We start from the raw sequence: 23506 nt of genomic DNA, 5'->3' as shown, positions 1-23506 counted from the left end.
GCGCTTTCCGATTTAGCAGAACTAGAGTGTGTGGTGTGACTTGTAGCGACTTATCTAGTAGACGAGTGTAAATTAAAAATTTATAACACCCCCGACAAGTGAAGGTTACAGTAACTAGAAAAGAGCTGATAACTTTCAAACCGCTGAACCGATTTTCTTCTTAAATTATAGCTAAAAACACTCTCGATAAAGCCACCTATCAAACAAAAAAAAACTAAATTAAAATCGGTTTATCAGTTTAGGAGTTACAATGCCACAGACAGATACACACGTCAAACTTATAACACCCCTCTTTTGGGTCGGGGGTAAAAATATTATTATTTTCTACTAGGTAATGCCCACAACCTATGTTCTAGATGATATTAAGTAGATAGATATAAAATATATCAAATAAGTTAAGCCGGTTATACATATAAGTATGACCGATTTTTTTTATTCAAATACAAGTTAGCCCTTAACTACAATCTCACCTGGTGGTCAATGATGATGCAGTCTAAGATGGAAGCGGGGTAACCTGGAAGGGGTATATGGCAGTTTTCATTAGACCCATCCTTTGGTTTCTACACGGCGTCATACCGGAACGCTAAATCGCTTAGCAGCACGGCTTCGCCAGTAGAGTGGTAACTAGCAGCGGCCGAAGCCTCCCACCAGACCAGATAAGAAATTTAGAATTATAAATTCCAACCCCCTGCTGGGAATCGAACCAGAGACCTCCCACTAATAAAACCACAGCGCTTACCACTGCGCCAGGGAGGGCGTCAAATTGACAGTGATAAAACATAGTGCCACGGCTAAGCTCGACGAAAATATTCCCTATCCCGTGGGAATTTTGAAAAATTCGGTCTTATTTCTTGTCTAAATTCTAAAGGGTATCTCGGTGCTCCCAGTTATGTAGATCCAGGGGCTGGGCTATGAGGAGTCAGACAGTGAGTTAGTCAAGAATTTTCTTTTGGATATGTTAAGACTGATAAGCAAACTGCTTTTTAGATTTGTCAATTTACTCATTGCAACCAAATTACCACCATTGTGTCACCGGGGTGGTAAATTTATTGTTCCTTACCGATCAAAGACAACAAAACCACCGGATGTGCTCCGAATTCGCTATCTAACGAGCCGTGATCTTTCGCTCATCCTATTTCCGCTGGCACTGCGTCCACCGGAATCGCGACGTCTCGCCCGGTCCGGATCGGATTTTAGGTCGTCGCCGGCTCACGAGCGTGTTACATAACAATTGGATAATGACATGCATGCGCGTGCGCATACACGCACACCGCGGATTTAGACTCTGTGCGAGACTGCAAGCGTTACACTGCAGCCGGGGAAAATTGATAAGAAAATCTAAACACATAAAGGGAAACATGGAGGGAAGGGAAAGGGATGAACCTATAACTGACTGACTGATTTACCAACGCGCAGCTCAAACCACTGGACGGCTCGGACTGGAATTTGGCATGCAGAACAATCTACCCTTTTTAGGGTTCCGTACCTCTAAAAGAAAAACGGAACCCTTATAGGATCACTTTGTTGTCTGTCTGTCTGTCTGTCCGTCCGTCCGTCGTGTCTGTTAAGAAAACCTATAGAATACTTCGCGTTGACCTAGAATCGTGAAATTTGGTAGTTAGGTTGGTCTTATATCACAAGTAAAAGGAAACAAATTTTCCAAGGAAACAAGGAAACACAACAAAACAAGGAAACAAAGGAATTTGGTTACATAAAATGTGTTTCAATTTTCAAAGTAAGATAACTATACCAAGTGGAGTATCATATGAAAGAGCTTTATCTGTACTTTCTAAAACAGATTTTTATTTATTTTTGGTACATAATAGTTTTTTATTTATCGTGCAAATCACCTGAAAAATCACCCGAGTACGGAATCCTCGGTGCGCGAGTCTGACTCGCACTTAGCCGGTTGGCTTGTAACACCTCTACTATTTACCCATATTCGCAATAAACAAATTTAAATTGAATTGAATTGAATTGAAAAAAAACTTTATTAGTTCAAGTGTAGCTTAGAACTCACAAAATATTCATATACCTTACCTAGGAGTAAGTGTATCGCATACCAAACTTATACATAGGTATGTATATATTTACTTGCATACATAGGTACTTTCATACTTTTAAAGGTCTGTGAAGGCCGAATAGCTTATTATACATAGTGAAATTTAATTTAGTAGGAAAAATACTATGTTAGCTAAGACCCAGTTTCTCCATCCTTATGAAATAAAAATAAATAACTCTACCACCGATTCGGAAAGTAAATTCTACTGAGAAGAACCTAAAAGTAACTGAGAGTATTAAAATATTATTTTACTAGATGATGTCTGTGACTTCGTCCGCGTAGATTTATGTTGAAAAATTCCGAGAAAATTCTTTGTTTTCCGGGATAAAAAATATGGATAAGTAGGGATCAGCCACTGATTTTAAAAGAGCCATTACACCCATAATTGATTCTGAGGAATGTAACTATGCTGTTTTATCATTTTAATCATATGAACAAAACCGCCGATATTTCTATACAAAAGAAGATTGGATTAGAGAACGGATAGGTAACCTTACAAAGCAAATCCATTACTGATAGAATAATTAAACTAATATGCGGTGGGTTAATACAGGAAGCTGTAATATCAAGTTACGTAAACTATAACGGAAAATATAACTATTAGTTGGTAGCCACACGGAGAGTAGCGCTTTGATAATGACCTCATTACGTTCTTATAGACCTTAAGTAATGGATTTTCAATTCAAATAGTTTTTACAAAAATACGTATCGACCGACCGAACGAGGAATCAATTTGAGAACTCGTCCCGTTTTTAACTGACTTCCAAAAAGGAGGTGGTTCTCAATTCGGCCCGTTTTTTTTTAATTCTATACACTGATTTTTCCGAGGTTTTTGAACCGATTTGCAAAATATTTGAATACAATAATCTGGCTAAAACTCACTTTTTTCGTCCGAATATGCTTGATTTTCGGTTTTTTTTCCTTACGTGTGCAATAAGACCGACCTGCTTGCAAATATCATGATTCTAGGTCAACGAGAAGTACCCTATAGGTTTTCTTGACAGACACGACAGACAGACAGACAACAAGTGATCCTATAAGGGTTCCTTTTTTCCTTTTGGGGTACGGAACTCTAAAAATCTCGACAACAAAGACGTGTTTATTGTTGATGTTTACACACGTAATATTTTGAACTCATTTCACTCATCGACATTGATAATGATAACAGTCATTGCCAACAACATAGTCTGTACTCTCTACACTACATTGTAACGTGGACGATCAAACGTTCAGCCGAAATAAAACGGTACTATGACCTTCTGTACTACGGGTGCTACGGTTAGAACTTTTATCACGTCAAATCTGGGTTTAACTACTTATTAAAGTTCTTTAAACTATACAGATCGGTCAAAAGTAAAAAATATTAATTTATATAGAAAAAGAAAGAAAGAAAACTTTTTAATTTGATCACTGTACTGTCTGTAACACTACAATATACGTACATCAAAACGAATTGAACTAATCTACATATTTTACTTACGACCTCCAACTCGCTAGACGAATGACCTTAAGAAGGTAACGGAAAGTGGATGGATGAGGAAGGCGGGAGACTGTGTGTGGTGGCGTGGTCTTGGGAAGCCTATGTCCAGCAGTGAACAGAAACAGATTGATTGATTACTTATAATGCATTATTTATAACTTCGTGATGATTTATCCAGCTAAGAGTTTTGAACGGAATTTCAGTCAAAACTACTTTTAACCAAACTCTATAGTCAAAAGCACTGACTGTGTTTTGCAGTTAAAAGTAGTTTGTACCGCATAAATATTTTGACTGCAACATATCACAATTAACATACATGTGTTATATACATACTCGTCAACACATCAATCATATTAAAACTGGTAGAGATAAAATGGATTTTAATTACACTTTCATTTTTATGGCTATATTTTACCGTGGCAGTTATTTGGTAAAACCAGGCCTAACCCACTTTAACTGGTTACTAACAAAAAGTAAAACGAACTATTAAATACCACGTAAGATAGCGACTCCCGCAACCGAAGGATACGCTTAGTAGTACTATGAAGCGTTGTCCTTGTCCCGCTCTTTTTCCGTATATTATAGCGCTGTCTTTGTTAACAGTAGATGATTAAATCTGTTCGCTTGTGTGAAATGTCGGAGGTGTGCTACTAGTTTCCACAAAATAAAACAATGAGTCCACTTGAAGGTAAGTGTTCGACTTTCAGTTTTAGAAAGGGAATCTGGACTTAGTCACTTAGCAGTGGCAAATGGCAATACAAAGTAACAACGGACTCTAATGTGCATATATTGTGCAATCCACTCGAACTAAGTACCTATGTTACTTAATTGCCCAACTGCGCGGAAAGGTGTGTTACTTCTTTCAGGTTAGCAGTTTTTAGTTTACATATTTTCATCTACGAATAGGTATAATAAATGCGAAAGTGAGTTTACCTCGTACCATACCCCATCCAGGTTAGCCCGCTTCCATGTTAGGTTGCACCATCACTTACCACCAGGTGAGATTGCAGTCAAGGGCTCACTTGTATCGGAATAAAAAAAAGTTTATTTGTTGGTTTTTCCTTCAATCACAGAATAATAGAATAGAATAGAATATATTTTTATTCAAGTATACTTTTACAGGTGCTTTTTAATCGTCAAAATAATCTACCACTGGTTCGGAATGCCGTTCCTACCGAGAAGAACCAGCAAGAAACTCAGCGGTTGCTCTTATCAAATGTTCATTTATCAATAACTAGCTGACGCCCGCGACTTCGTCCGCGTGGATTTAGGTTTTTCGAAATCCCGTGGGAACTCTTTGATTTTCCGGGACAAAAAGTAGCCTATGTGCTAATCTAGGATATTATCTATCTACATTCTGAATTTCAGCCAAATCCGTCCAGTGGTTTTTGCGTGAAGGAGTAACAAACATACACACACACACACACACACACACATACAAACTTTCGCCTTTATAATATTAGTGTGATATGCTGTACAAGCAATTGCAGCCCCGCGCATTGCTAGAGCGAATCAAATCCATGCTTTTTTGTCATTTACTTAATCTTCGATTGTATAATATGCTTTTTCCAGGAGCATACTTTTAATGGATTTTTTTAAACTAGTGTAAAAATACAAGGCATTATGCTGACCAGTCACAACTCAGTGCGCTAATGTTGCCGCAGCGTTATATATCGCGACATAGATCACTGGGCCAACCACGCCGCTATTTATGACCCGGTAAAAATAAACTGCACACATTACAGATATCTTGCTGTTAGAGCCCTTTCACACTGGCGACGTTATTGCGGATGTCCTTCAACGGTGTTCCCACTAGATTACAACACGGGGTTATTCAAGGGGCGGATCAACAAATTCCTGAAAGGCCGGCAACGCATTGTCGGTTCCTCTGGTGCTGCAAATGTTCATGGGCGGCGGTAATCACTTAACATCAGGTGACCCATCTGTCTGGTGACCCGCCTGCTCATTTGCTCACTATTTTTATTTAAAAAAACCGGCCAAGTGCGAGTCAGACTCGCGCACCGTGGGTTCCGTACTCGGGTATTTTATTCCACATTTTGCACGATAAACCAACAACTATTATGCATAAAAATAAATAAAAATCTGTTTTAGAATGTACAGATAAAGCCCTTTCATATTATGATACCCCACTTGGTATAAATATCTTGGTTTGAAAATTGAAAATACTAATTATTTCTTTCTCATTTATTTTGATTTTATTGGAAATACTAATTATTTTTTTGGCAAGTTTCTTGCCGGCTCTTTACAATAAAATTTTGTAAATAAGATAAATAAATTCATATTTCATTTGATGTTAAAATCACAGTTATGCCCCAAAATTTACATAACGTATAACCGTGCAGTTAAAAACTTCAATCTGAAAGTAATCTAACTGAGTTGAATCAAGCAACAGATTGAAAAGATCACGAGAGATACCTTAGCTAATGAATTTGATGGGATGTGTTTGACGATACCAATGTCGGCAAATACCTACTACATATTGATGGGTGACTGCTAACATGAAACCTAATTTAACTATTTACTAGCCAGGTTTATATCCTAACAAGTCTATGCCAGCGACTTCGTTCGCGTGGATTTAGATTTTTTAAAAATCCCGTGAAACCTCTTTGATTTTCCGGGTTAAAAAGTTGCCTATGTCAATCTCCGGGACGCAAGCTACCTCTGTACCTTTCATTTAAATCGGTCAAACGGATAGGCCTTGAAGAATCCCGTGGGAACTCTTTGATTATCCGGGATAAAAAGTAGTCTATAAACGTCCCGGGGATGTAGCTAATTCTGTGACCAAATATCATTAAAATCGGTTAAGCTGTTGGGCCCTGAAAAGCTAGCAGACAGACCGACAGACACGCTTTCGCATTTATAATCTTCAGTATGGATTAAATACCACTTGTTTTAGAGGTGAAGGGAAACATCGTGAAGAAACCTGCATGTCTGACAGTTCTCCATTATGTTCTCAAATTATGTCTGCCGCACAATGGCCAGCGTGGTAGACTAAGAGCTAGTTCAGACATGGCGGATTCCGCGCGGATGCAAATCGCGCGGTTGAACCGCGCGGATCCTAATTACATTAGCGCCTTACAAATCGTTCATACCTGTCCGCACGGATTGACAATCCGCGCGGCTCAACCGAGAAAATGAATTCGCGCGGTCGCCGCTCGGTTTTATTTACTTGACGTACCTAGAGGGCGTTCAGTTGCTCCGCGGAAGCCGCGCGTATCGGACGGTGACAATGGATCGCTTCGACACCGAGCTATTCATCGATGAGGTGGAAAAAAGACCTGCTTTGTGGAACATCCAATGTGCAGAATATTCTAACAAAACGATTAAAAACGGAGCTTGGCAGGAGCTGGTGGAGATTTTTGGAGAAAATGAGGATTCTTTGGAAAAGAAGGTTCTTTTTGGTCAGTAGACATTTAATTATACATTTTACCAGGGTAGTTTACATGTTTTGTAATAGACAGTCCACCCCAAATAACTGAAATGTGTATAACGTTGTTTGGCGGTACGTAACGAGCGCGGGAAAACTATCACGTTACCACAGTAACGTATAGCTATTAACTGTAATATGTACAACCCACCAACGCGACGCGCCATCTTGAGTTTAGTTATTTGGCGCGAACTGTAACAATTTTAATTTCATATTTTCGTGTCTTGCCATTCTACACGACCCTCATTCACAAAGTAATTAGCATATTTGTCTCTAATGTTTAATGATGATGGTGTACCCCTTCCTGCATGTAATGTAATAAGATTACTCATTGGCGCAGTATGTAAAGTATCTTCATACTGTATACCATCTCTAGTTCTAACAAAATTGTGTAGCACGCAACAGGCCTTTATTATGTCTTCGGCAAAGTCTATATTCACGTTTATAGGCCTATGAAAAATGCGCCACTTGTTTGCCAGAATTCCGAAAGTGCATTCAATAAAACGTCGAGCTCTTGATAACCTGTAATTAAATATTTTTTTTTCATATGATAGCCCTTTACCTGCATAGGGTCGCATTACATTTTCGGATAAACCAAACGCTTCATCGCCAACTATGACGTATGGCAATGGTTTAGGATCTGTTTCAGATATTGGTTTAGGTTTTGGTATGTGTAATGACTTTTCTATTAACCTTTTATAAAATGCTGAATTTTTAAAAATTGCAGAATCACTACTTTTTCCGTAAGATCCGATATCTATGAAAGTAAAACAATAGTTACTATCACAAAGTGCCAACAGTACTATGGAAAAAAAAGTTTTGTAATTATAATACAAAGAACCCGAATCTTTGGGTTTTGTAATCCTTATATGCTTGCCATCTATGGCGCCTATGCAATTGGGAAAATTTGCATATTTTTCAAAATCTTTAGCTATTTTCTTCCATATATCTTCGCTGGGTTCAGGCATGACGTTTTTTGTGACTTTTTCCCACAGAGTTTCACATACTTCACGGACAATTCCTGTGATTGTAGATTTGCCAAGACGAAAGTTGTAATGTAGTTCTCCAAAGGAACAACCAGTACCCAGATATCTGAAAAATAAAATATTAATCTGTATCGTTTTGAAAGTCTGCCGGGTCCGCTAGTTAAAGCATAATGAGTGTCTTGAATTACCTAACCGCTACTGTATTTATATTTGTTAAAGATAGTGATTTCTGTTCCAGGTGTATCATTACAAAAAAAATGGAAGAACATCCGTGATGCTTATAATAAGGAATTCAAGAAAGGCAAATCAATTCCTTCTGGTTCTGGTGCATGTAAAGGTTCAAAATACATGTATTTCGACCGGCTTTCTTTTCTTCAGAAGACGATAGAAAACAAAGAAACTATCACAAACATAGATGAAGCCAAAAATGAAGAAATTCGGAACATTGACCAAAAGCTAGATAATTTTGTAAATGCACGTGAAATACAACCGGTACCCAATAAAAGGAAGAAAACTAAAATTACTTCAGAAGAGCGATTGGCTAACATATTAGAAAATAGTATTGAATCAAGAGATAAAATACAAAGACAAATACAAGAAAGTATGTCAAAGCAAGATGATGATGATAAACTTTTTTGCATGTCATTGTATAAAGAGTTAAAGAAAGTTCCAGAAAATAAACGATTGGCTACTAAAATTGAATTGCTCCAGGTAATACAGAAAGGGCAGAAATTACCATCGCCTATTCATATCACGAGCCAGCAAAACACGCCTAATGCAGTATTTTGGCAAAACCAACAATATTCAAACCCACAAGGATATTTCACTGGATATTCTACAATAGTACCAGGAGAGTCTCCATCGCCTTTATCATGCAATAGCACTGACGATTCACAGTCTTCTATAGTACAAAATATATATTCTGACGTATAAAATAAATATCTTACCTTAATGTGATCACGAGTTTTTCTTCTGGGGACACGCTTGACCTCATATGGGTATCATTAGATTCAATTTGTTTACTCATCATTTCTAATAATTCATCAAATGAATTTATCGACATTCTCAAATAATTGAAGAATTTTGGTTCAAAACTTCTTAATTTTGGATATAAAGTCTGAAACTGACCATGAGTAAACCGATCGCGTAATATTGGATGCACCCAATACTGCCGTTTCTTCTTTCTTTCTTTTTTACGGAGCAACAAGTACACACATATTGCTTCTTCGACTTCCATGATTGGACTGTCACCCTATGCGAATAACGGCACTCCGCATGTACATCCGCGCCTGTCTGAACACTTGCGTTTAGAACCGCGCGATTTGCATCCGCGCGGAATCCGCCATGTCTGAACTAGCTCTAAGTCCGAACCCTTTTAAGGCCTATAATCTGGCAAAACATTTACAGTTTCTCTGATGCTAAAGATGTTCTGTGACGGCAGTAATCACTTTACAAGTGACTCGTTTGCTCGCCATTTATGAAAAAAAAGGTCAATGCGAGTCAGGATTGCACAAGAATGGTTCCGTACCTTACACTTACAATCAATACACAAAAGTACACTACAAGATATACCTTACACTTTTATGTAGAACACTCTGCCAGTTAACGATGGGCTGCGCTACCTATAGCTGATTTAGTAATTTTTTGTCGTGAACACATTTTTTTTTGTGATGTAACCGCAAATTCATGGTTTTCAGATTTTTCCTTTACGTGTGCTATAAGACCTCTTCTTTGTCGTGTCACTCTTGACAGAGCGGTCGTGGTCATCATGAAGCAACGTCTTTGAGGGCAGATGTTACACGCCTCACGAGCATTCGCCACTTCTCCCTGCTGGCTGACAGCCTGGTACACTCGTGCAAGGGACCGCCCACAGCAGATTTAATTTGGTCGGTCCACCTCTATAAGACCTACCTACTTCCAAATTTCATTATTCTAGGTCAACAGGAAGTACCCTATAGGTTTTCTTGATAGACACGAGAGAAATACAAACAGACAACAAAGTGATCCTATAAGCGTTTTTTTTAACCCCCGACCCAAAAAGAGGGTTGTTATAAGTTTGATGTGTGTATCTGTAAGTGCCATCGTAGCTCCTAAACTAGTGAACCGATTTAATTCCGTTTTTTTTTGTTCGAAAGATGGCTTGATCGAGAGTGTTCTTAGCTATACTTAATCCAAAAAAATCGGTTCAACCGTTTGAAAGTTATCAGCTCTTTTCTAGTTACTATAACCTTCACATGTCAAGCGTGTTATTTAATTTACAGTTGTTTCCTTTTGAGGTACGGAACCCTAAAAATATGACGAATTCAGCGAGTAAATTGACGTGTAGTAAGTCAGAAAGGCGTTGAACTCGAAGGTTTCCGGTTTTTCTTTCGCGTGATTTGGTCAGGTCGCCCTTAAATATGCTACTTAGTTAAACATGTCGAAAACCTTCGACGGTTCTTATACACATTACTGAATAATTAAGACCTTTTATTGACCCTACATATTTATACACAAGTATGAGTCTTAAGGGTGAGATCTATAGAACACACTGAGACTTTGCTTACACTTAAGGTGGATATGACGGGTCTGCCCGCGAAATTCAAATTTTGACAAAGTACATCTTACATTCTAGTAATAGTATTTTAGTATTAGTATTACATTCTAGTAATTAGTTCTAGTAGAAGTTTGGCATTGTATTTGCCCTTAGGAAGGAAGGATTAGAAAGTACCCTATAGGTTTCTTGACAGACACGACGGACGGACGGAAGGACAGACAGACAGACAGACAGTAAACAAAGTGATTTTGTAAGGGTTCCGTTTTTCCTTTTGAGGTACGGAACCCTAAAAATCTAAACTATTTATGATCAGGGTTACTAATCGGTTAAGCGGATGGGTTTTTAGGAATCCCGTGGGAACTCTTTGATTTTCCGGGATAGAAAGTAGCCTATGTCCGTCCCCGGGATATAAGCTGACCCTGTACCAAACATCAGAATCGGTTAAACTGTTGTTCCGTGAAAAGGTAGCAGACAGACAGACAGACAGACCGACAGACAGACACACTTTCACATTTATAATATTAATAGTATGGAAGTATGGATTTGGTACAGGGGAAGCTTGCATCCCGGATATTGATACGCACATGACTCCGAAAAGTTTGCCCGGGATTAAACCAATGACCTCCCGAAAAGAAGACCGATGTCCTAACCACTAGGCTATCACCACTTCTAATTTTTATTTAAAAAAAATGATACGTACGTCTTGATTTAGGTTATAAAGTGCATATTTAAATTCTGGGCACCCTGCCTCGTTACAGTGATTTGGATGACATTAATTTTGTTTTGTAATTTTTTACCCGACTACGGCAAAGCCAAAAGGAAGGGTTATGATTTTAGCAGTCTATGTATATGTGTGTATGCGTGTGTGTATGTTTGTATCCAGATTTTGTGTGTTCCACCGTAGCGCCCAAACTACTGGGCCGATTTTGATGAATGAGGTGTCAATCGATTCGTCGTATAGGTCCGGGTAGCCTATCTACATTTTATACGAAAAAATTGACCTAACGGATGTTACATGAAAAAAAGTGGGGGTCTCCAAATTTTTTTTTGCTATTGTATCGAGTGGGGTGTCAAATGAAAGAGGAGACAATTCTGAGTTCATAAATATAAATGCACTACAATATTAAAACATACCAAGCGACAGAAAAACAATTTTACTATAATGTTTCAGTGTTTATTAAGCCGATCGCAGTCGGGTTTTAGTTTTCAACTTTATCTTGTATATTTAAGTATATTTTATAGTATTTGTGAAAACTTTTACTCAACATATAGAAATTGATTTTTGGTTGCATAACCTTTCGGCTAGTAGGTACTTGAACAGCTCCAGTTCTTAAAAGCAATTTGAGGTCTTATTAAATATAATTGCTTTAACGACAGTACGAAACGTAGCAAATGTAGGTCATTACTCTTTGCCAGCTGTGGAAAAGTACAGTTTTTTGGGCATATATAATCAAACCTAATTTCCTACACGGCACTAAATCGCATGGCGGCACGGCTTTGTCGGTAGGATGGTAACTAACCGCAGCCGCAACCTCCCACCAGGAATTACTCCTACAGAATTAGTAACAGTCACAATGGTTTTTACTTAAATCCTTTTCATGATTCAGTAGGTACTTGGGTAAAAAATGGCACACTAGGAAGCACGGGGAAGTAGACCGCTGGCTGACACAAGCGCTCAGCGGTCACGGGGTGTTTAACACCTACCTCTTCGCAATTGGGAAAGCACCGAGCGAAGGCTGCTACTTTTGCGGAGAGGAAAACACCCCGAGACACGCAATATTCGAATGCCCAGGTAGTGCCGACCTAAGGACCAAAGCGCTTCGATCGACCGACGCGGAGGACGTGAATGCCGGAAATCTTATGGCGCGCATGCTGTCGAGCGAAGACGCCTGGCTAAGATATAGCCAAATGCTGAGGGCTACCATGATGCGAAGGGAGGAGAAAGAAAAAGAAGAAAAGAAGAAGATAGAGATTTAGGAGGTCAGCATGATGTAATGCCACGCAGTTCCGTGCTCACCTTGGCAGACAGGGGGAGGTTATTTTAGTCCGTGCAAGTCGGACACACCCTGCCAGCAGGCAGATGTCCGTAGGGATTTTTTGCTCCCCCGAAGAAAAAAAAAAAAAAAGTAGGTACTTGGTATTTTGAAGCACCAGTCTCTTTGGTTTGGGTTCGGATCCCACCGCAATCACAACTGACTTTACTTTATGATTACCTTCAAGTTATATATTACTAGCTATTACCCGCGGCTTCGCTCGCGTGACTCAAGGTTTTAATAATACTTGAGGTTTGTTACAATATTTTTTGGTGCAATGCCTAAGTTATTTTATCATGTGTTATAGCATGTGGGAACTATTTGTTTTTTTGAAAGTAAAAGTAGTCTATATTACTTGTTATGTCTTCAACTATGTCTATGCAAAAAATGCCGTCAATCGGTAGCTCTGTTGCGAAGTTATTGAACGACAAATGCGTGTAAGATAGCGTGCTATCCCGCGGGAACTGTTTGTTTTTCCGGGATAAAAAGTAGCCTATGTCCTTCCCCGGAAAATAACCTAAGTCGGTACCTTTCATTTAAATCGGTTCAACGGTTGAGCCGTGAAAGCGTAGCAGACAGACAGACAGACAGACACACTTTCGCATTTATAATATTAGTATGGATTACACTACAATAAGAGATCTTAAGACTGAGTACCTACTCTGAAGGAGAGCATAAGATCAAGATTTTTCCCCCTCTATTGATGGCACTATGGAAGGCTCGCACTTGACCTCGCTCTGACCTGGCTTAAGCCCCGATTTACTTTTTCAATGAAACTCTCTATAACTAGAAGTAAGGCGGAATTCCCCCACCATGATGCCGGTCGCGCACTACTGTCACGTAAAAAAAACCGGAAAAGTGCGAGTCGGACTCGCGCACCGAGGGTTCCATACTCGGGTATTTTTTCCGACATTTTGCACGATAAATCAAAAACTATTACACATAAAAATAAATAAAAATCTGTTTTAGAATGTACAGGCAAAGCCCTTTCATATGATACCCCACTTGGTATAGTTATCTTATTTTGAAAATTGAAACACATTTTAATTTTTTTAAATGATGTAACCACAAATTCACGGTTTTCAGATTTATTCCTGTATTTGTGCTATAAGACCTACCTACCTGCCTTTCATGATTCTAGGTCAACGGGAAGTACCCTATAGGTTTCTTGACAGACACGACGGACAGACAGACAACGAAGTGATCCTATAAGGGTTCCGTTTTACCTTTTGAGGTACGGAACCCTAAAAACTATGGATAGTCCACCAAGCTGGTCAAAGTGTGGATTGGCAAAACCTTTGAGAACATTATGAAGAACTCAAACAATTCTTCACCATTGAAGCAAGCGATATTCAATTGCTTATAAAACACACAATTCTGAAAAGTTAGAGGTGCGTGTCCGGGAACGAACTCCCGACCCCCCATATAAGAGGCGGAGGTCTTAAACACTAAGCTATAACGGTTCCACTTATTAAACAGTAGCATAATAATTTTATTACTTAAGTTCAAATATAATAAGCTAACGGTTAAACTCAAAAGGCATTGTACTTATTAACTACAATTGCGCGAGATGAAACAACAAGATTGTGGCTGTGATCACTTGCCGCCAAGATGACTATCTGCAAAGGGACTAGGTCACAGATTAACGATAGAATGACCATATAGAGATTTAGATCAGGTTGCATCACAAAGGGAATACATAACTTTCTTTTATAGGTGGTAGGTAACAAGGAAATGCATTTTGGTTTTAATAATTCACCCATGCCTAATAACATTATATGTATAAAAGCGCAGGTATGTCTATTACTATACCCATGCAAAAAAACCAGCCAATTGCGAGTCAGCCTCGCGCACTGAGGGTTCCGTACTCGGGTATTTTTTCCAACATTTTGCACGATAAATCAAAAAATACATATATTATACATAAAAATAAATAAAAATCAGTTTTATCATGTACAGGTAAAGCCCTTTCATATGATACCCCACTTAGTATAGTTATCTTATTTTGAAAATTGAAACACATTTTGTTTTTAAATGATGTAACCACAAATTCGCGGTTTTCAGATTTATTCCTGTACTTGTGCTATAAGACCTACCTACCTACAAAATTTCATGATTCTAGGTCAACGGGAAGTACCCTATAGGCTTCTTGACAGTCAGACAACAAAGTGATCCTATAAGGGTTCCGTTTTCCTTTTGAGGTACGGAACCCTAAAATTACGTCCATCCGTGATTGAAGAACAAACCGACGAACAAACACACTTTCGGATTTATGACTAGACCCAAAAAAGCATGATTACTCAGCGCTGTGCAATTAGACGTACAGAAATCCGGATGTACTACTAATTAGCACTACCTATACAAATTACCTATGTATAATGTATATGTAATATGTACGCATATAAATACAGCGTTGCCTATCTACAAGCGATTAAAACGCGATTGCAACTCGATAACATCGATCCATTCAAAACTCATTTAACTAAAGTCGGCCGAGTTAAGGTGATTGCTGATTGTATCTGCCACTGCATAATGACGCACGCGCCGATTTAAACACAAAACTTAATAAGTATATTCCACGTTTTTATTCTATATTTATCTGTAATCAAACCAAATAATATGTGATGATGTACGCCTGCCTAGACCGTGCCTAATCACTCTTATAGATATACCTATTATATACAGTGGACCCCCGGTAATCCGGCCCCTGTTTAATCCGGCACCCCCTGTAATCCGACATGTCTATTATTATTGAATTTACTAAATTTGACATTCATAGTGAAGTATGATTTGTACTTCAGAGTATTTATGACATATAGAATGTTATCATTGAATTTGTAATTTGTCAGATTACAAGATACTCTTTTGTAAAAAATTCCGAACTATAGGGGGTCTTAGGCAGTAGTACTCTATAATCCGACAAATTCGATAGTCCGACAATGTCCTGCAATACGTTTGTCGGATTACCGGGGGGCCACTGTAGTGGTAAATTATTTTGACGATTGAAAAGCGCTTGTAAAAGTCTACTTGAATAAAAATCTGTTCTGTTCTGTTCTGTTCTGTGTTGTTCTGTTCTATTCTGTTCTACTCTACTCTACTTATGTATACATTGTATTTATCTGTGACACCAACAACAAATAGATGCATTTTCTTTCTTTTCTATATTGAAATTAGCAGGAAAAGTGGAAGCCATAAGGACATATCATATTCTAGCAGTGCGTATTAGAAACGAACAAGCGAATTGTTTCGTATGAGTACGTAGAATTTTGATTATGTAGGAGTGCAGACCTTTACGATGGCTCACGGTCCTATAGTAAAATAGTGAGAGGGGAAATCAAATAAAAAGTTGGTGTTCTAACAAAGGATGCTAATTAGAACCAAATTAAAGACCTGGTTTCTACTTAACATCCTATTTTATACTCTAAAGATATACTAAAGTTATCGCCTACACTTTTGATACTGAAATATGCGTTGCGTACGGCGAATGCGGTGGTTTCTAGTATGCGATCAGTTTTATGGTTACTGAGAATTGACCAGTCAATGACCTAACAGAAATAATTGTTTTAACCAGAAAAGCCTACAAAAAAGACTAAAAACTGCCTGTGGATAATTTGTGCCAAATCACGGTTGTATCGAAGATATCTCACGTCATAAACTTCGCCTAGGCACTATAAAATTGCCTAACGAATTTCGAATAGCGGATATTTAGTTTCAGATTCAACCTGTTTTTAGAGTTCGGTATGTAATAAAAACGCTCAACGAGAAATCAGATAGATAGATAGATAGATAGATAGATAGATAGAAACTCTTTATTGCACACAAAAACACATATAAGGATAACAACACAGTAAGAAGAAAACAGAAAAAAAAAACAATTGTGTGCAAAGGCGGCCTTATTGCTTGGAGCAATCTCTACCAGGCAACCTTTGCTGAAAGGAGAAGTTCTAGGAAGGAGGTTGGATAGTACCAAGTCGCAAGGATTTTTTACAAACATCAGCTAAGTAATTAAAAAATTTAATCAAAATTAATTTATGATAGATATACATATACAGTATGGATAAAAACTTTACTTATTAGATTAAACTTCTACGGCCAATACATACTTAATTACTATTATTTTTTTTACTTTTTAGAGGTTTTAGTATCGGGGGTTTTTTTAATTTTTAACTAAGTATAAAATATCATCTGTCGGTTATAGGGAACACTCAACGCAAAAATTCTCTCAACCTAGACATTTAGCTTCAAATTTTGCACACTTAAACTGGCCTAGCCGGTTGCGCTTTGGATGACAATCCATACTTCCATACTAATATTATAAATGCGAAAGTGTGTCTGTTTGTCTGTTTGCTAGCTTTTCCCGGCCCAACAGTTAAACCGATTTTGATGAAATTTGGTACAGAGTTAGTTTACATCCCGGGGACGGAAATAGGCTACTTTTTATCCCGGAAAATCAAGGAGAAAAGGTACAGAGGTAGCTTGCGTCCCGGAAATAGACATTAGCAACGTTTTATCTCAGAGAAGCAAAGAGTTCCCACGGGATTTTTATTAAAACCTAAATCGACGCATACGAAGTCGCAGGCTTTATCTAGTCACACTAATATTATAAAGGAGAAAGTTTGTATGTGTGTGTGTGTGTGTGTGTGTGTGTGTGTATGTTTGTTACTCCTTCACGCAAAAACTACTGGATGGATTGGGCTGTTTAGAATGGAGATAGATTATTACCTGGATTAGCACATAGGCTACTTTTTATCCCGGAAAATCAAAGAGTTCCCACGGGAATTTAAAAAACCTACATTCACGCGAACGAAGTCGCGGGTATCAGCTAGATAGACTAACAGTAAGTATTTCGGTCTTGTATACCTACAGTATATCTAACAGGAGACGAGGCTTAAACGATGCGTAAAATAGATCTGCAAATATTGATCCGTTTCTATTGATCTCTCAGACGTGAACCTAGATTTTAATAAGATATGTCTATAGCATGTTTTTAGAAATCTAGGTTTTTTGATGTAATTTCTAAATATAGTGAGATATTGATTATGTCATAGCGATAATATAATTACCAAAATCTAAGTAGGTAAGTAAGTACCTACTACCTAGAATCTAGATAGAAAACTGTAGGTTGTACGTTTTCATGTAAAAGTCAATTTTTAACCCCTGACCCAAAAAGAGGGGTGTTATAAGTTTGACGTGTGTATCTGTGCATCTGTGTATCTGTCTGTGACATCGTAGCTCCTAAACTAATTAACCGATTTTAATTCAGTTTTGTTTTTGTTTTTTGTTTGAAAGGTGGCTTGATCGAGAGCATTTTAGCCAAAAAATGCGAAAAGAAAATCGGTTCAGCCGTTTGAAAGTTATCAGCTTTTTTCTAGTTATTATTGTAATTTGTAACCTTCACTTGTCGGAGGTGTTATAAATTTTTAATTTACACTTATATACTATAGTATATTAAACCTCCAAAAAACCATTGTCAGTCCTACCTGCCTTTTGTTTCTTTAGAAAGCGTAATCATAAAAAATAGTAGGAAGAAGTTTTTGAAAAAGTTTACCGTACTTTTTGGAAACAGTGATGGCCAAAAGCGCTTCTTTCTTTACAATATTACTTTCTAAGAACGCGATAATGAAAATTAAGAGATAAAAAGTACTCTGTAATTTAATTTGGCCCGTAAATCTTTAAACACGAATTTCGCCCGAAGGCATGCTTGGACTCCGCCAAAAAATACATCGTTAAGCTACAAGGTTCCGTACAAAGGTTATTATTCTTAATTGGCCAAACAATTGAGGCAAAGTGTGAAATGGGAAAACTTTGAAAGGGAATGAGGTCAATTAAGTTATTTACTATCTAAGTTATAAAGCACGACCTCTTGACATCTGTTTATCTATGCTATCTACCTAGTTATATAAATTACTAGACGATACCCGCGACAACGTCCACGTGGATTTAGGATTTTAAAGATCCCATGGGAACTGTTTGATTTTCCGGGATAAAAAGTAGCTTATTTGCTAATCCAGGATATTATCTATCTCCATTCCAAATTTCAGCCAAATCCGTTTAGTAGTTTTTGCGTGAAGGAGTAACAAACATACACACACACACACACATACACACAAACTTTCGCCTTTATAATATTAAGTGTGATAAATAGTTTTTTTCTAATATTTTTAAAAGGCTTTTATAGGTATCCTATATGCTAAAGGGATAAAGTTTGTAGGAAGTAATCTCTGGGTTTACAGAACCGATTTTAAAAATTCTTTCACCTGTAGAAAGCTACATTATTCCTGAGTGACATAGGCTATATTTGTTTTTTTTTTAAATAGGGATCCCTACGAAAATAATTGTGATAAGCTAGCTATACGTGCCAAGCCGGGGCGGGTCGCTATAAATGAGAAAATGTGTTTGTTTGTTGGATTGTTCTTCAATCACGCCGTCTCGTAACGGAGCAACGCAACGGCTTCATCATTCACGCAAATCTGATATTTTTGCATGATTTTTGCATGAATAATTGTAGCCTATGTCCCTCTCTAGGTTTATAATTATAGGTACATGCAAAAAATCACTTTCATCTGTTTGTTTCGTTGCGAATACAAAGACAAACCAATAGTTCACATTTATAATACGGTTAGTAATTAGTAGTAAGGATAACAACATCCAAACACCAATTTATTTTGTCTGTCTATTGGCCTAGTCGTCAAAACTACATTAAAAACGACTTTCCGTTTATCAATATTGAGTAAAAGTCATTATATTTAAAGTTGCCATTTTATTATCCACCTTGAGGGACACTAAACTCCCCTTATCAGTGAGTCGTATCAGGAATACTAAGTGCCCGTTTAAATACCTAATTATGTACCTACCTCGTATCAAATATCTTCAGCGTCCATTCAAATTGAGACATAAATCAGGGACCGCTCCTCTTTAACTTAATGTACGTTATACCTAAAGTCCTAAACTTTAAAAAATATTCGTCTTTAAGCCGCATGGTGACATAATCTCAGACCTCTGAGTTCATTTGGAACCCTCGTAGCTTTAGTTTTTTTTATTTAAGTAATTAATTATCACCATTTTACCTACATCATCTTACAAATCCAACAATAATAATTGACAATCAAAAATCACATCAAGTCTTAGGAATACCTACATTATTTGACTTTGAAAGGAGAATTCCAGCAAAAGACATATTATTAACTTTTAAAGGAGCAAAATTGTGAAGATAATAACTTGCAAGGCGACAAAATAATATATTTGATTGGCTCCGAATAAACCGAATCCAAATGCACGTTTTTCGGTAATTTATTCGGTATCTTTCCAAAGAAAAATCAACTTTTAACTGGACACATTCTACCACTTGTCATCAAGTCGACCGATTCCAGTTAACATATCGATGGGATTGATCGCTAACCAAGTCACCGGTTTTCCGGTAACCGTCGTTTGGGTAACTTTCCGAAGAAAAACCAGAGCTCTGTTTTCTAGTTAATGCATTTTTCACGGACTAAAGGAATAAAATAGACGGTAAACTCGCAATAATTAATAAAACATCGGGCTATTTTGTTTCAAATAAAAATAACGAAGTCGACGTGACCAGCAACTAATATTTCCATATGGTTTTATTTTAGTTTGATAATTTTAAAAATAACGAATAAAAATATAAGAAAATCTTTAGTAAGTACATATTAGTAGAAATTATGATTTAAATGAGAAAAGGAAATATTGTCGAATTCAAAAAATAGCCAATATTAATGAAAAATAAATTTTAAATTTTTTTACCTATAGGGCTTATTTAAAACAAAATGTTAAAGACCCATAGCTAGACAGGTCGAGTCATCCCAAAAAATCGTGGTCTCTACCATTTTTCTACCATTAAGAGAATCTATCACACTAATATTATAAAAGAGAAAGTTTGTATGTGTCTGTGTGTGTGTGTGTGTGTATGTGTGTGTGTGTGTGTGTGTGTGTGTGTGTGTGTGTGTGTGTGTGTGTATGTTTGTTACTCCTTCACGCAAAAACTACTGGACGGATTGGGCTGAAATTTAGAATGGAGATAGATTATACCCTGGATTAGCACATAGGCTACTTTTTATCCCGGAAAATCAAAGAGTTCCTGCGAGAATTTTAAAAACCTACATCCACGCGAACGAAGTCGCGGGTATCAGCTAGTTTGTTATAAGCACTAAACAACAGTTAGAACATCATCAGATAGTTCAATTCCGCTGCTCCGTCTACCATTTTTCTATAATTTTCGGCATTCTTATATTCTACTTTAGGCGTATAAAATGTCACTTTATTCAAATGTTTAAATTAATTCAATTACTTAGTATACTTTACTTTCCTTAGGTTATTTATGTACCTACTCATGCGACAAAATAAAAATTATAGAACTTTAATTTCTTTTGAAACGTAAAGTATTATTCGTAAGTTTTGGGTGAATATAATAATATGTATTTATAGGAATTATTTGTAAAAAGAAATTTCCCTGATAGAAATTTCTTTTTACAAATAATTCCTTAGTACTTATTATTTAATATAAGTATCCACCTATTGGTAGATACTTATGTTAAATAATAAGTATCATGGATGTAATCCATGGATTTGTAATGTTTATGCATTGTTTTGTATTTGTAGCTTTTTTTCTATATCGTTGTCATACCTAATCCTAACCCTAAACCTAAGTAACCGACCTAAATAAAGTTCTTTCTTATAATATTGAGCTTGCGTCCATATAATTGACATAGACAACTTTTTATCCCGGAAAGCCAAACAGTTCCCACGGGATCTTTAAAAACCTACATCCACGCGGACGAAGTCGCGGGCATCCTCTAGTTTCTCATAAAAATGCCCACAGAATTACACACTTAAATTACGTATGTTATTTCTTAAGTTCTATAGGTCTCATGTAGTCATAGTTCATAGGTCATGAGTTGGTCAAAGGTATTAATCGTTCTTTCCGTCTTCACAAGTGATTCCTACCTAACGAAATAGATGTAGTAATTAACAAGAGTGACAAACAAGCCCTATAAAAAAATCGGTCGTCGTCGGTGCGGTCATTTACACCCATTGCGAAATCTCCGGCGTGACAAGCGATTGACGTGGGGTATAAATAGCGCGCCGGGTACTGGCGGCCGCGGCACCTGCACAACTGTGTGATCACGTACCGTAACGTTTTATTGTCGTACTAGCTGATGCCCGCGACTTCGTCCCGTTTCAAATCCTGCGGGAACTCTTTGATTTTCCGGGATAAAAAGTAGCCAATGTGTTAATCCAGGGTATAGTCTATCTCCATTCCAAATTTCATCCAAATCCGTTCAGCCGGTTTTGCGTGATTGAGTAACAAACTTCTAAACATCCACACTTTCACATTTATAATATATTAGGATTATTAGAACTAGCTGAAGCCCGCGACTTCGTTCGCGTGGATATAGGTTTTTCAATAATGCCGTGGGAACTCAATGATTTTCCGGGATACAAAGTAGCCTATGTGTTGTTAATCCAGGGTATAGTCTATCTCCATTCCAAATTTCATCCAAATCCGTTCAGCCGGTTTTGCGTGATTGAGTAACAAACATCCAAACATCCACATTTTCACATTTATTTTAATAATTTAGGTTTTTTTAATAATCCCGTGGGAACTCATTCATTTTCTGGGATACAAAGTATCCAATGTGTTGTTAATCCAGGGTATAGTCTATCTCCATTCCAAATTTCATCCAAATCCGTTCAGCCGGTTTTGCGTGATTGAGTAACAAACTTCTAAACATCCACACTTTCACATTTATAATATATTAGGATTATTAGAACTAGCTGAAGCCCGCGACTTAGTTCGCGTGGATATAGGTTTTTCAATAATGCCGTGGGAACTCAATGATTTTCCGGGATAAAAAGTAGCATATGTGTTAATCCAGGTTTTAATCTATCTCCATTCTTTCAGCCCAATCCGTCCCGTAGTTTTTGCGTGATTGAGTAACAAACTTCCAAACATCCACACTTTCACATTTATAATATTATACTCGTATTAGAATATTAGGAATTAGGATCACTCATGGACCGAATTTCGTACTAATATCTCTATACTAAGGCCTCATTTACACGAGAACTTTTTTAACGTCCGTTAAAAAAGCGTCCAAATAGAACAAATGCATTCCCAAATATCTATTCACACGTAAAAAAGCGTGGAGAACTATTAGCGAGCAGAAGTGGCAGTAGGCAGGCTATGCCCGTCGTAGAAGCGATGGCCGTTGGAGCCGGAAAGTCCTTGAGTGGAGACCGCGTTTAAGCAAGCGTAGTGTGGGACGCCCTCCACCACGATGGACCGACGATACAAAGCGGCTGGCGGGAAGTGGCTGGATGAGGAAGGCTGAAGACCGGGTGTAGTGGCGCTCTTCAGGGAAGGCCTATGCCCAACAGTGGATATCCACAGGCTGATGATAATGATATATGTATACTTAATCAAAATTTCTTTAAATGATTGTGCAATATCTTTTAATCCCTATATTTCGTGTGTCGGGCGACACTTTAATGGCCCGAGATCGAGGTTAATTGACTTCTCATGCGATATTGATTTTGGATGACTGTTTGTTTGTTTAAATAACTCAGCGTATTAATATCGTTGACATTTCTCTCTCTCAGATGAATTGGCCTCTCATTCACTACGGAATTCTACACGTAAGCATGCTTGGTATGAAGAAATTAGCATAATTATTTTTTGAGTTTTTTTTATTGGGTTTTACTAGGGAACTACCGTTTTTATTTTATTTTTTCAGATACAAGTTAACCCTTAACAGTAATCACACTAGGTGATAAGTGATGATGCAGTCTAAGATGGAAGCGGGCTAACCTGGAAGGGGTATTGCAGTTTTTAGTAAACCCATACAAACCCTTGGTTTTTACACGGAATCGCCAGTCGCCACCACAAAAACTAAAAAAAAATACAAATCGGTCCAGAAACCTTAAAAAAATCGGTGTACATA

At 37.5% G+C, this 23506-nt stretch overlaps 2 protein-coding genes and 1 long non-coding RNA gene across 4 annotated transcripts in view; 1 reads left to right on the top strand and 2 right to left on the bottom strand.

Moving 5' to 3' along the window:
* Positions 1-9333, bottom strand: part of LOC123876875 (protein ANTAGONIST OF LIKE HETEROCHROMATIN PROTEIN 1-like) — a 24920-nt gene extending 15587 nt beyond the window's left edge. The window contains exons 1-3 of the mRNA XM_045923271.1: positions 8924-9333; positions 7684-8082; positions 6556-7512 (exon numbers count right to left, since the gene is read on the bottom strand). Coding sequence (XP_045779227.1) covers positions 7200-7512; positions 7684-8082; positions 8924-9213 — 1002 coding nt within the window. The 5' untranslated portion in view covers positions 9214-9333 and the 3' untranslated portion in view covers positions 6556-7199. The remainder of the gene's footprint in view (positions 1-6555; positions 7513-7683; positions 8083-8923) is intronic.
* The window catches only part of LOC123876881 (fibroblast growth factor 10), a 248910-nt gene that overhangs the window by 213536 nt on the left and 11868 nt on the right, over positions 1-23506 (bottom strand). The window lies entirely within an intron of this gene.
* LOC123876883 lies at positions 398-23506 on the top strand. Its single transcript, XR_006798448.1, has 2 exons — positions 398-473; positions 23333-23506. It is a non-coding gene; the product is annotated as an uncharacterized LOC123876883 (long non-coding RNA).

The sequence above is a fragment of the Maniola jurtina genome, chromosome 22 (genome assembly GCF_905333055.1).
Source record: "Maniola jurtina chromosome 22, ilManJurt1.1, whole genome shotgun sequence".
Taxonomy (NCBI): domain Eukaryota; kingdom Metazoa; phylum Arthropoda; class Insecta; order Lepidoptera; family Nymphalidae; genus Maniola; species Maniola jurtina.
The sequence above is the reverse complement of the archived record's forward strand: the minus strand, read 5'-3'. Positions and strand labels throughout refer to the sequence as shown.